The sequence below is a fragment of the Muscardinus avellanarius genome, assembly GCF_963383645.1.
Source record: "Muscardinus avellanarius genome assembly, chromosome: 1".
Lineage (NCBI taxonomy): Eukaryota > Metazoa > Chordata > Mammalia > Rodentia > Gliridae > Muscardinus > Muscardinus avellanarius.
The window spans coordinates 12569901-12582418 of NC_137786.1; the positions used below are offsets into that span (position 1 = coordinate 12569901).

The 12518-nt window shown below is 44.4% G+C and overlaps 1 protein-coding gene across 1 annotated transcript in view; it reads left to right on the forward strand.

The window, feature by feature from the left end:
• The window catches only part of TRIO (trio Rho guanine nucleotide exchange factor), a gene marked incomplete at both ends in the record, with an annotated part of 341738 nt that overhangs the window by 108082 nt on the left and 221138 nt on the right, over positions 1–12518 (forward strand). The window contains one exon of the mRNA XM_080704883.1: positions 12408–12482. Within this exon, the coding sequence (XP_080561009.1) occupies positions 12408–12482 (75 nt within the window). The remainder of the gene's footprint in view (positions 1–12407; positions 12483–12518) is intronic.

Consider the following 12518-nt stretch of genomic DNA (forward strand, 5'->3'; position numbering starts at 1 on the left):
ACAAGCTCACCCTGGGACTACCGTCAGACCCAGTGGCTACTAGAGAAACCAAGGTCCCAGCCACTGAAGCGTCAGCACTGATACTTGCTGTCACCACTCCCAACTCCAGCCTGCAGGGAGGAGAAGCGTTCTGAAACCCAAACTTCAACTCCGGAGAGGAGAAAAGTCTTTAAATTGGCTCTGAAGAGATGGATGGGATGTCAGAAAGGGGTGGGGTGGGGGCTCTTGGGCTATTAAAGATTTTACTGCCACAGCTGTAGCGAGTCTCTTATAAACAAAGAACTTTGGTCCCTTGAGATGATTTTGGGCTCAGGAATTTTCGCTTACGGCTGGATTCTGGTTTGCTGCCTTCCACTCACAGGAACAGGGTGAGCAGAGCCCGGAAGATGCTGAGGTGCAGGGGAGGGCGGAGAGCAGCAAAGGGGTCAGATGGGCTGCTGAAAGATCTTTTGGGGTGGCCTGACTTTTGAATTGCCTTACAGTTTCTAAGATTATTTATAGTCAGTCCCAGGAGGAGGCAGTTGCCAAGGTTAATCTACCATGACTGTGTTGATTTTTAAAATATGTGCTCTTTATTTGTGTGGCTTTTTCATAGTAATTACAGGTCTCGATCCTATTCTTTTTTTTTTTATTTTTTGTAAGTGAAGATTAGTCTCCTCTGGTCCATTTGGTTAAAGCACTTTAGCAAACTTATACATCCAAGTGGAAGCTTTCTCATCAGATGGTGGTGGTAATAATAGTGATAATAGTTACTGTTCTAAGCCCTGCCTCTTAGTTCTGGGAGGTGATACTCCTAGGCTCCACATTTCACAGATGAAGAATCCAGGGAGAGAGGGGGACGGACAGGCATATTTAGTCTTTCTCTGTGGGTCACCTGGGAGACTGACCTAGGCCCCCAGCTAGACCCCGGAGTCATTCTTTGCACACAGTCCTGATGGAGTTGGCCCGTGTCTTTTTCAGGTGATGTACTTGAAGCTTGCAGTGCTGGTGGCAGTGAGCTGGGAGGTGCAGCTCCGCCCTGCTGTGGACTGCACTCCCGAATCCCCTCCGCTCTTTACTTTTTGTGTCTGCAGTTGGCAGATGCTGCCCCCCCTTGTAAAGAAGCAGTGTGCCACCCTGTCATCTCCCGGGGCAGGGGTGCGCTGGAGTCTGCAGCCAGCCTGAAGCAGCAGTGGCGAGCTGGCCACGTGTGAGTGCTGCACTCAGTTAAGGGTCCTGATGCTGCAGCTTCAGCACATGGAGTTTAATTTGGGGGAAAATATCCCCGCTGCTTTGTGTAGATAAGATACTTACTTGTGGCCCGATCAGTAAGGTGACAATCAGGAGATCAGAACAAGAAAAACGATCGCCTAGCCCGCGAGGCATTCAGCTCTGCAGATGTAAAACTGGGCGAGTTCAGAATCGCTGCCCGCCCCCCATGATTTATTGCTGGGCTCCTGTGGCACAGGAGGAGGCGGGGTGGCCCATGTGTGCGCAGGGGCCGTGGTATCTCAGCCCGCCCTCCTTGGTAGAGGTGGGTGATGAAGGCGATGGCCACACCTACTGGAGCTCCTTCTGTGATTTCAAGACAGCAGACGCAGCTGCGGGTCCCCCGACTGACAAGGCAGCTGGGGAAGCGGCTCCTAAGGTGCTGGTGGCCCGTCCCCGTCCCCCTGAGCCTGCGCTGGCCCTGCTTTATTTACTAAGCAGAGGAGACAACACCACAGCTGAGCCGGTCGTTTCCCAGGTTCTCGCAGGGGTTTCCTGGCAGCGGGCTTCCCTGCACCTCCCTCAGAGCGCCCTCGCCCCGCCTCAGACACGGCTGGCCCCTTTGCCTTAACATCTCTCTCCCTGGATCAATGAATATGCATAAAATTACAAAGAGGGAGACGGACCAGTCTATTACGTCCATTTTTATAGCACATGACTGTGATCTTAATACTTGGGAGGCTGAGACAGGAGGATTGCAGGTTCGAGGTTAGCCCCGGCAATTTAGCATGGTTCTGTTTCGAAATCATAATAACAAGCCAGGGCTGGTGGTGCACAACTGCAAGTCCAATACTTGGGAGGCTGAAACAGAGGATCACAGGTTTGTAGCCAGCCCTAGCAACTTAGGCCCTCCTCAACTTAGTGAGACCATGTTTCAAAATCGAAAAAAGAAAAAGAAAAAAGAATTAAGGCTTGGGGTTTGATTCAGAGGTAGAATGCCCCTGGGTTCAATCATCAGTAACCCCCAAACAACTTTTACATACAAAATTGCTTTACCGTATTTAGATTATTTGACTTAATTATCGTTTTAGCCAGGTTCTAAAAGCCTCTCCTCTCCTTTTTTTATTTTTTATTTTTTATTTTTTTGGGGGGTCTTTGCAGAAAGGAATTTGAAAAGGAGGCAGGAGGAGAGGTAGAGAATGGAAATGAATTTCTTTTTTTTTCTTCATTTTTTCCATTAGTAGATAACGTTACTTTTCTGAATCCTCTTTGTTGTTCCTTAAATTTCTAGTAGGATGGTAAATACCTGGGGCCCATTTTCTGGATATTTTCTTTCCCTGCTTGGAGATGGAGATGGGGGTAGGGTGAGATAGAGACAGGCGTAGGGTGGGACACCAGCACCTGGATAGTGTGAGCAAAAGAAAAGACATGAGCCTTCAAAGCCAGCGCGTCCTGACACACGTGTTAACCCTTGGCAGCAGGACGGGCCCGTTACTGTGACCAGAGGGGGCCTGACCAGGAAGCTACTACCCAGCAGCCCATCCTGAGGGACAGCTTAGTTTTTGAGCAGTCAGATCTTGTTACACCAAATAGAAGGATCTGGAAGAAAGTGACCAACTTAACTGTAGGTTGCATTCAGAATTCAGCCTAAACACAAGTTACAAAGTGCCACTTTTTTTTTTTTAAAGTTGTCTAACAGTAACAGAATTGCTTTGATTAGGTGTCTGTGCAGTTCCAGAGTCTCTGGTCTCTTGGCCCGTGTATAGCCAAGGGCTCCAGCTAGTTCCTCAGGGGTACAGCCTCACATGTATCATCTATCACCTTGGGTAAAAAAGAAACACAGTTGCCAAGGCCAAGTAGGTTAACCAAGGAATTTAGGTAGAGTAGTTCTCTAGAAAGGATAATGTAAATTTCTGATGATCAAAATGCCACCACATTAATCTTTGACCATTTATTAATACCACTCAGCTCATGCTTAGCAGAACGCTGTGTGTAACGTGTCCTTTTTGAACTAAGTCCATGACTGCTGAAGTGAAAATAACTTTTAAATACGTCAGTTAAAAATTCCGGTTTGTGGTACTTACCTTATATGACGCATTAACAAGGGCAAATGAACTAACTGAAAGATTTTAAGTGGAAATGAGTCTATAGTATCTTAATTTTGTTGAATCCGTTAGGAGAGACTTTGATATTTATATACATGCACATTTAATTGATTTGAAATGCTGCATTTTAATTTAGATATAACTACTGGTCACTGAAGGTAATTGATGGCTTATTAAGTCTCTCAACATTGATTTCCATTTCCCTAGGGATGGAAAGCTAATCAACTCTCTACCTCGAAGGCAGAAGGGATTGATAGGCAGGCAGAAGGGATTGATAGGCGTTTGCGCTGAGTCCTGAAGCCTGGGAGGAAGTCCCCTGGGCAGGATGGGACTTCACTGATTAGAGCTTGCACCTACACCTCCTGACACCCTTCTTATCTTTCTGGGTGGGGAGAAGTACTCATTTCAGATGCAGGCCTGAGCATTTTAAACTGGGCAGGAAGTAAGACTGGGTGAGGAATGTGTATTTGTTCTTGTTTGCAGTTTTCTGGTGCTAGGGATTGAACCCAGGGCCTTGTGCATGCTAGGCAAGCACTCCATCACTGACCTACATCCCTGACTGTTTTTATTTTATTTTTCAGAAAAAGTCTATCTAAGTTGCCTAGGCTGACCTCAAACTTGTGATCCTCCTGCCTTGGCCCCTGAAGAGCTGGGATTATAGTCATATTCCACGGCATCCAGCTGTGGGGGTAGGGAGTATTGACCTGGAGATGAGGGGATGAACCAAGCTTAAACCTAAATCCCAGTTCAGAGCTGGGATTAAGCCCTTTTGTTTTGGGGAATGTGTGACTGATCCAAGGTGCATACTCGTGACCATGCCAAGGCCAGATGCTGCGGGCGAGGCCCTGCAGATGTTCTGTGATGTTGCCATAGATGGCACTCCCAGAGGCTGAACTTGTCCTTCAGTTCGGTCCTGTTGGTCTTTAGTAGGCTGCCTCCTGCCCTCCCTTCCTTCCTTCCTTCCTTCCTTCCTTCCTTCCTTCCTTCCTTCCTTCCTTCTTGTGGTACTGGGATGGAACCAGTGGGCATTATACCTCTGAGCTACACCCCTAGCCCTATTTTTTCAGTCTTTTTACTTTTGAAACAGGGTCTTACTGAGTTGCAAAGGGCTTCACTAAGTAGCTGAGGCTGTCCATGGACTGCGATCCTCCGCTCTCAGCCTTCCAAATGCTGAGATTACAAGTGTGCACCACCACACCCAGCTACCCTCTTCCTTTTTTTAAAAAAAAAAAGAGTAAAAAAGATATTGTATACAAGAAAAGGCATAGGATTATAGCTTTATTTTCCAGAACTTTTTACGGAGTATTATTGTGATCTACATTAAAATAATGTATGTGGCCATTGAGAGCAAGGGTGCTAAAATGTGCAAAATATTTGACTTAATGATTAAAGTTTCTTTTGGCAGTCAGCCTTGGTTGATGGGATATACACACACTCATACACACACAATCTTTAAATACAGTGATTAAGTAGTTCTTTTAATTGTCTCACTCTGACTTATTTGATATAAACTAAGTTCCTATGTATCTTTCCCAAGAGGCTTGTTAGGTAAAGCAAGTCTTTTGACTAGTTTTGCCTTATAAAACCATAGTATATGCAAGTGTGTGTGAGAGAGAGAGATGAGTATATGTGGGTTAGGGTGGGGTCCCTAAATACAACTCTGAGCAGTTTACTCCAGAGGAATCCCCTGTTGGGCTGTACACACACACACACACACACACACACACACACACACACACTTTTTATTCTGGCATTAGGCAACCAGGGAAATAAATTTCTGTTCACGTCTAGACGCACCATTCTTTTTAGATTTATGAAACTGAAAGAAGGTAGAACTTCTGTTATAATGCTACTTTTTGACTACTGCAGCAGTCCTGTGAATTGGTCTGTACATTATACTCTGAAATTAGCTTCCAGTTCACCATTAATATGTCAGTCATCCAGTCTTAAGAATCCTGCAGATTGTTTCATTGACCTTAAGATGTCTGTGAGAGTTGAAAGACTTTCTCTGTGTATTTTGAATTACACCTTGTGTTTTGTGGGCCCAGCCTCGAAAGCCGGAGCTGTTTTCATGGAATCCCCTTAACTTTGTTGAAAGTCAAGTTTACGCTGCCTTTTCCTTCTTTAAGTATGTAATATTGTTTGCTGTGGCTTCAAAAAGGAGTGAAGGGACACATTAGCCAACGTGATGGTTGCTGTTGTTGTTGTTGTTGTGTGTGGTACTGGGATTGAAGCCAGTACTACCTTCGAGCTACACAGCCCCCCAGTCCTGTTTTATGTTTTATTTTGAATCAGGGTTTCACTAAGTTCCTGAGTGTCTTGCAAAATGGCTGAGGCTGGCCTTAAGCCTTTGGTCCTCGGGTCCTAGCCTCCCCTGTGCTGGGATTACAGGCATGTGTAACATGGTGCTTGGCTGTGATGGCCATTTTAACCATAAAAGTTACAAGTAAAAATTATAATACGAAACTCCATCCGTGTTCTTGTGTGGCTTTCTGTGGACATGTCCACATTCCTGATATAAGTACTGAATTCATTTTCTATACATCTTTAAAGTATGGATCTTGATTATACATTGAATGATATTTTATACATAAGTAAATATGACAGACCTTTTGGGTTTATAATCTTGTTTTCTTTTTCCTCCACCCTGCTTAAACATGCTCATGGAGGGCCTAGGCTAGTTAAAATGCTTATTTCCTACGCATCGGTAGCCTTGGTGTTCGCACATCTAAAACCCTTGATAGCACAAACATTGTGCCTCTGTGCCCCGAGCCGAGTCCAGCAGGCCCTGAAGCTGAGCCGCCAGACTGGAGAGGATGACGTCACCCTCCCCTGCGCATGCGCGAGGGCGGTGCCGGGCTGCCTAGAGATGTATCACCCTGCTCTTTGTGTTCAGGAGTGCGTGAGGAAGTTTCCTCCAAATAACCCATGAGTAAAATTCGGTAATTACCACTGCCTCTCAGTCCTAATGGGGGCGATCGGCTTACTGTGTAATTTTGTTGTTGTTTCAAAATACTGCCTTATTTAACACATTTTTATTACTGCTACAACCTGTGTTTTTATAAGTATGGGATTTTTTTTTTTTTTTATCTTTGCCACAAACAATTTTCCCATTTAGTAAATACTAAAGTGGGAATGGCTGACGGGCAGATGAGACCTCTAAAACTGGATGAGCAGTCGGGTTTGGCTTGTGGGCGGGCGGGCGGGCTGTTCCGGAGATGAGGCGGACCGTTCCGACCCAGGAGCCTGTGCAGTTTACGTTCAGCATTTAGCAGCCCAAGCGGTCAAGGAATGAGTTCTTTTTTTCTAACCCTGTTTTTGCTAGGAAAAAATCATTTGACTATTTGCATCTGAGGAATGTATGGAATTTCAGACTACAAGAATCTCCAGTAATCCTGGGTGATATGTTTTAATGTAAAATTTTTAAAATGTCATTTAATTTTTAACTAATTTGATTTATTTCATCCCCCCCCCTTGCTACTATATTAAAAAAATACCATTGGAATAGTGTATCTAAAAGCTTTTGCTTATTATGAAAATATTTCCATCATAAATTTTAATTAAAAAATTAACAGGAGAGTTGTTTCTTTTTTATTTGTTTGGTGTTTAAAGTCTAATACCACACGTGCGGCCAACTGCGTGGGCATTCAGGATCCCTGTGAGCAGCTTAGAAAGGTGTTTGTCAACAGTACAATGCAGCACCTCCTTGCAGAATCTCAGGATAAAATTGGAATCACTGCTGGCTGTTGTAGCACACACCTGTAATCCCACTATTTGGGAGGCTGAGACAGGAGGGTTACAAATTCAAGGCCCGCCTGAGCAACTTGGGGAAACCCTCAGCAACTTAGATCCCGTTACAAAATAAATAATAAAGTAGGTTCAGGAGGTGTAGCTCAGAGGTAGAACTCTCCTCCTGAGTGCAGTCACCAGTAACACACGCACGCACGCACGCACACACACACATGTGCGCAAACATGCCACCCTCCCAAGCAGGCTAGGATATATTTGACAGCCCAGAATCTTGATTCAACTAAACGATTTTGCATTACTACGGAATATTCCCTCTTAGAGGAGAGAGATTAATTTTCCTTGTTCAAATGAAGGCTACACATAATATTTAAACTTTACAAATGGAAAATAGTGCTAAAGGAGTATTTGAGTACTTGTTGGTTTTTCTGGGGCAAAAACTGGAGAAGTTGGTTTGCTTGTTTATTCCTTCATTGATTTATCTTTCCATCTAGCTCAAATTTATTGATTTATCTTTCGATCTAGCCATTCCAAATTTATTGAGCACCCTTTGGTAGCCCTGTCCTAGGCATATGGGACACAGCAAGGAACAAGACACACCTGACGTGTGTGTGTGTGTATGTGTAAAATCTGCTTGATGAGCAATTTAAAAATTTACATGTTATTGACCCAATAACAATATAAAAGGAATAACAGAATCAGTCTGGACAGATAACATATCATGCTAAACCTTGAGGTTGAGATGTTTTAAAATAAACACAGTAAACTCTTAAAATATTCAAATTTTATTGTTTTAGGGGAAAGGTAGTTTGTGTATATAGGCGTGTGTATTTTAACTTGAAACCAGAAAGATGATTTTTGTTGCACCACCTACACATTTACTTTTACTTAACTACCATGGAATCTGATGTCAACCCAAGCTAGTCTCCAATAGTATTCAGCAAATACCAACGTAAAGATCTTAAGAGTGACGCGGACGCTGTCAGGCAAGCATCCAGGATGTACGTGTGGCGGATTCATTTTGAAAGTAGTAGCCGAAGCTACGAGTCAGCCTCTGTAGGCTCCATTTTGTGCTGGGTTCACTATCCCCTGAAGCTTGCATTTTATTAAAAGTCACAGTATCTCAAATATACTTTAAGTTATAACAGAAGTTGTCACTAAAATCCACTCTCTCTTTCCACCTACTTTACTGTGGGCTCTGTGTAATTTTAAAAGTATGTAAATAAAAAAATGGGTTCAGCTAAATGTCCCCCGATTTTGACTGTTCACCTATGTCCCTTTAATCCTTGTAAGCTGTGTCTCTTCTTCTTTCTCCCTCTGCTCTCCTACTTTTGCCAACGTTTTCCCTGTGGCACCCTGTACCCCTTGTTTGCCTATTAGTGGCATCAGCCGACTCCCTTGGTGGCCCACAGAAGAAAAAACGTTGCTGACACGTGGTCTGGGGCACAAAAATAAGGTTTGGGATCTCAGAGGTGTCTCTCCAAAATGACACTTGCTGTTCCTGGACCTCTCTGGGCCCTTGGGAAAGAATACACGTCCAGGTAGCAGTTGTTAAGTGCACCAGAGGTTTGCTGCTATTCTAATAAGTTGAGGAACCACATTAGTGTCTTTGATATAAGAGCCAAAAAAAGCTTTAGGAATTGTGTCTTATCGGCCCTGTAATCTAGAAACACTGGAACAGCACTGAAGCCATTTATTTTTAATTTTTGAAAAAAAAATTTTTTTTTTAATAGCCACATACTGTTTTCATAAATAGCTCTCCAGGGCATGGAACAGACCTGCCTTTTTGATCTGAGGATATTTCACGATCGGGTTCTTCCTGCTTTTTATTAAAAGGTACATGATATATTTAATATAGTTTAAGTATTTATACATGTTTCCTGAGTTTTCTTATTGGGCACATTTTTAAAAATGGAAATGATACTTAAAATAATATTTAGAGCTGACACAGGGCTGTGATCCCAGTACTTGACTGAAGTTCAGGTTCAAGGCCAGCTTGGACAGCTTAGATCTGTCTCCAAATAAGATTCTTTTTTTTTCCCTCGTGTGGGGATGGAACCCAGGGACATTCAGCCTCCGAGCTACACCCCCTGCCCTATTTTTCTTTATTTTGAAACAGGTCTCACTAAGTTGTACAGGGCCTCGCTAAGGAGCTGAGGCTGTCCATGAACCAAGATCCTCCTGTCTCAGCCTCCAAAATGCTGGGATTACAAGTGTGTGTCACCATGCCTGGCTCTCCAAATAAAAACTTTTTTAAAAGGGCCTAGTGTCTAGCCAAGTGGGAGAGTACCACTGGTTCCTGGCTTCAATCCCCAATACCAAATATAATAAATAATATTTAGGTGACTACCACAGTACCTACAAACCCAGTTGCTTTGTGTGGTTAGTTTTATATTCCTTACCTCTTAACTTTATTTTGCTTTAGAAACTTTACTTAACAAAATTAACATCTCTTTTTCTGTGACATAGCCAACAAAAATATCATAACAAAACGGGTTAGAATTTATATCCTGTTTTTGGCCTGCACAGAGTTCACAGTAAGGGTGCAATAACTTTCCATACCCATTTGTCCCGATTCGGTGCCTTTTCTAGCAAGACTGTTTACTGACTTTGAACCCTGAGGGACAGCGAGGCCGAGGTAAATAGAGTTCTAAGAAACTAAGGATAAAGGCCCCGAGAGTGAGCCTGTGGTTCGTAATGGGGCATAGGAAGCTGGATTTTTATTGTTTTGTTTTCTCTACCTTATTTTCAAATCAATACGTGTTCTTCCTGTGGGTGGCCTTGAATATAGCTGCTCTAACTCTGCCATCCTCTCCCTCACGGGTAAGAAAATAGATGTGGTTCCCGCCAGCAGTAATTGTCAAGAATGCTTCGGAGCGAGGACTCAAGTCATGCGGTCCTTTATTGGGTAGCAGCACTAGGTGAGGACGTTGTTCTTGGCCAGGTGCGTGAGTGACGAGTGGGGCTCTATATCCGTGGCGTGGAGCCCAGGACTGTGCTGTGCTGGCAATTTTGAGGGTTCTGCTGTGTCCTGGCCACACTGTGCAGGGGGCTTGTGGGAAAGCTAGGGAGCTTTTGCATTCTCTAATCTGAGCACGAGGAGGGATGCTCTTGACAGCTACTTGTGGGTTGGACTGCACAGCCAGGGCGTATTCCTAGTATTCCTGGCATAGGATCTGCCTTTTATGCAGAGCTTGGCTAGCACCTTGTGCTATGTATGAAGCTTCTCATATCTGCCTTGCTTTATGGCTCTTTCTGAACTTTGGGGGATGCCATTGCACCAGCTCTGTTTGCACTTGCCCCAGTGTCAGCCGTGTCCACCAGAGAATCGAGATGGAATCCGTCTTTGTCGTAGGTACCAGCAGTGAATGACGATGGCTGACAGTGAATTGCGGAAACTAGATTAGCATCCATTCATGAGTTTTGAAGGAACGTGAAGATGAAATCGCAGACCTCTTGGCTCAGACGTTTGTCTTCTGTAAACAGCCACTGTTTAAAATAAAAACTTGGTGCGTTGCCAGGGCACAGTATGGTGATCTGGCACCCTGAGCTCGGCCTCAGACCCATCTGTGAGTGACTGAGTAGTGCCGCTCAGCCCACCCCGAAGCTCGGGTCCTCAACAGGACGAGTTTGCTGCAGAGCTTGTGGTGATGGTCAGTGCCGTGGTTAAATCCTGTTAGACTGGGTTCTGTATGCACGAGTAAGTATTCTCTGGACAGGCAGATTTGCTTAAGAAAAATCAGAAGGTGCACATCTTACTCGTTCTTCATACGCACGGTTATACGATGTGTTATAGAGGCTGGATTCTTGATATCCCTCCCAGAGGTGCTGATTTTGTTGTTTGCTGGCTTGCTTTAGCAGGCAGCTAATTTGCCTGGACCCATACAGCGAACTGTCTCCTCTGCAGTACACAGCAACTCAGAATCTCCGTCCAACTCTTTAGTCCGCAGCAGGGCCCCTTGGAGCTCACCCCATGTGTGTACAAGGCTGGGGGGAAGCTTGGGGCCTGGGCCCAGTTGATACACAGTATCTGGGATGCTGCTTCTCCTTTCCAAGATTTCTCTGTGAGGTAGTCATGCGCGGACCCTAGTCCTTCAACGCTTTCTGTGGCTCATCTGTGCGCGGCCCTCAGGCTAAAGGCCTTGAAGACATGGAGCTTCCCTGGTGCTCCTCCTGTTTCCCAAGAGCATCTTCCTGCTTTCGGGCCTCTGGAGGGTCTGCAGAGTCATTAGTCACAGTGTTAGTTAGGGCTGCTCCAGGCAGCACAGTGAGAGCAGAACGTCGTGCACTTATTTCCAGTACTTTTCTTGCTTCCTAACTCCAAGTTATATCTCATAATGGTTCTGCTACCAACCTGACATTTTGGATGCTTTTTCTTACGACACATGGCAAAAACAAACAGAAAAATAAGGCTAGAGAAGCACCCTCCACAGATGTTCTCCTCGCAACAATGATGGTTACTAATTTTGATGAGCACCCCTGAATCTAGATTACCTCTATTAGAGACTTCCAACCAACTATATCACAAGGCACGATCACAAATATAAATAATTTTAACCCCCCAATTTTCAACTTGGCATTTGCTCTGGCGACCTGAGTGGGACATGTTTGGACTGCTAAAATTAAATTTTGCTTGAATAGATTTGGGCCTGGCCTAAATTGCCTGTAGCATGCTGGTTTTCTACAGAATTCCCACACGCCCTTCTCAGATCTTGAGTGGCCAGGGAGAGTTGGTTTTTAGTGGAAAGAGGGACCATAGCTACTTTGGAAACTGGGGCAGCACTGGACCATCTTACCACAGTAGCCACTGATATCCCTCCAGGGGGCACAGCCCAGAAAGCCTGGAAGGAGAAAGCCAGAGAGAGTGGGGGCCAGGCCTCGCTATTTATAACCCCCCTCCACCAGGCCAGAGCTTATTTTTAACGAGGCTCTGAAAGACTGAGAGGAGGAGGCATTTGGCTCCCCCAAGAGAGTCTAATGTGCCACAAATAGCAGTTTTTCCGAAGCAGTGTTGCTGTTTTCTTTGCCAGTATCTAAATTAGTCTACAGGATTAAAATGAAGATTTGATAAATGATCTAGATTGATTTCATATCCTGTCTCTCGGGCACCAGATTTTTATCGCCAGAAATGGCCGAGCGTCTTTTGAGATGCCAGCCTTTGATGTGCATGCAGACCACCTCTCCACATTCAAATAGGAGAAAGTGCTGTGATCATAACTTGCTTTTCATAGAATTTAAATGTTCACAGAGGATGATGTCTCCTAAGTTGATGTAACGGGTGTGAAGAAAGCTACAGAGTTGGCATTGGATGGAACGGATCTTAAATGTCCCTCTCAATAACTTGATTTTTCCCTTTGTGTGTTTCAGGGTTTCGAAAAAACGATGAAATGAAAGCTATGGATGTTTTGCCAATCCTGAAGGAAAAAGTTGCATATCTCTCAGGTAAAGTCTAACTCTGTAATCCACCTCATTGACTAA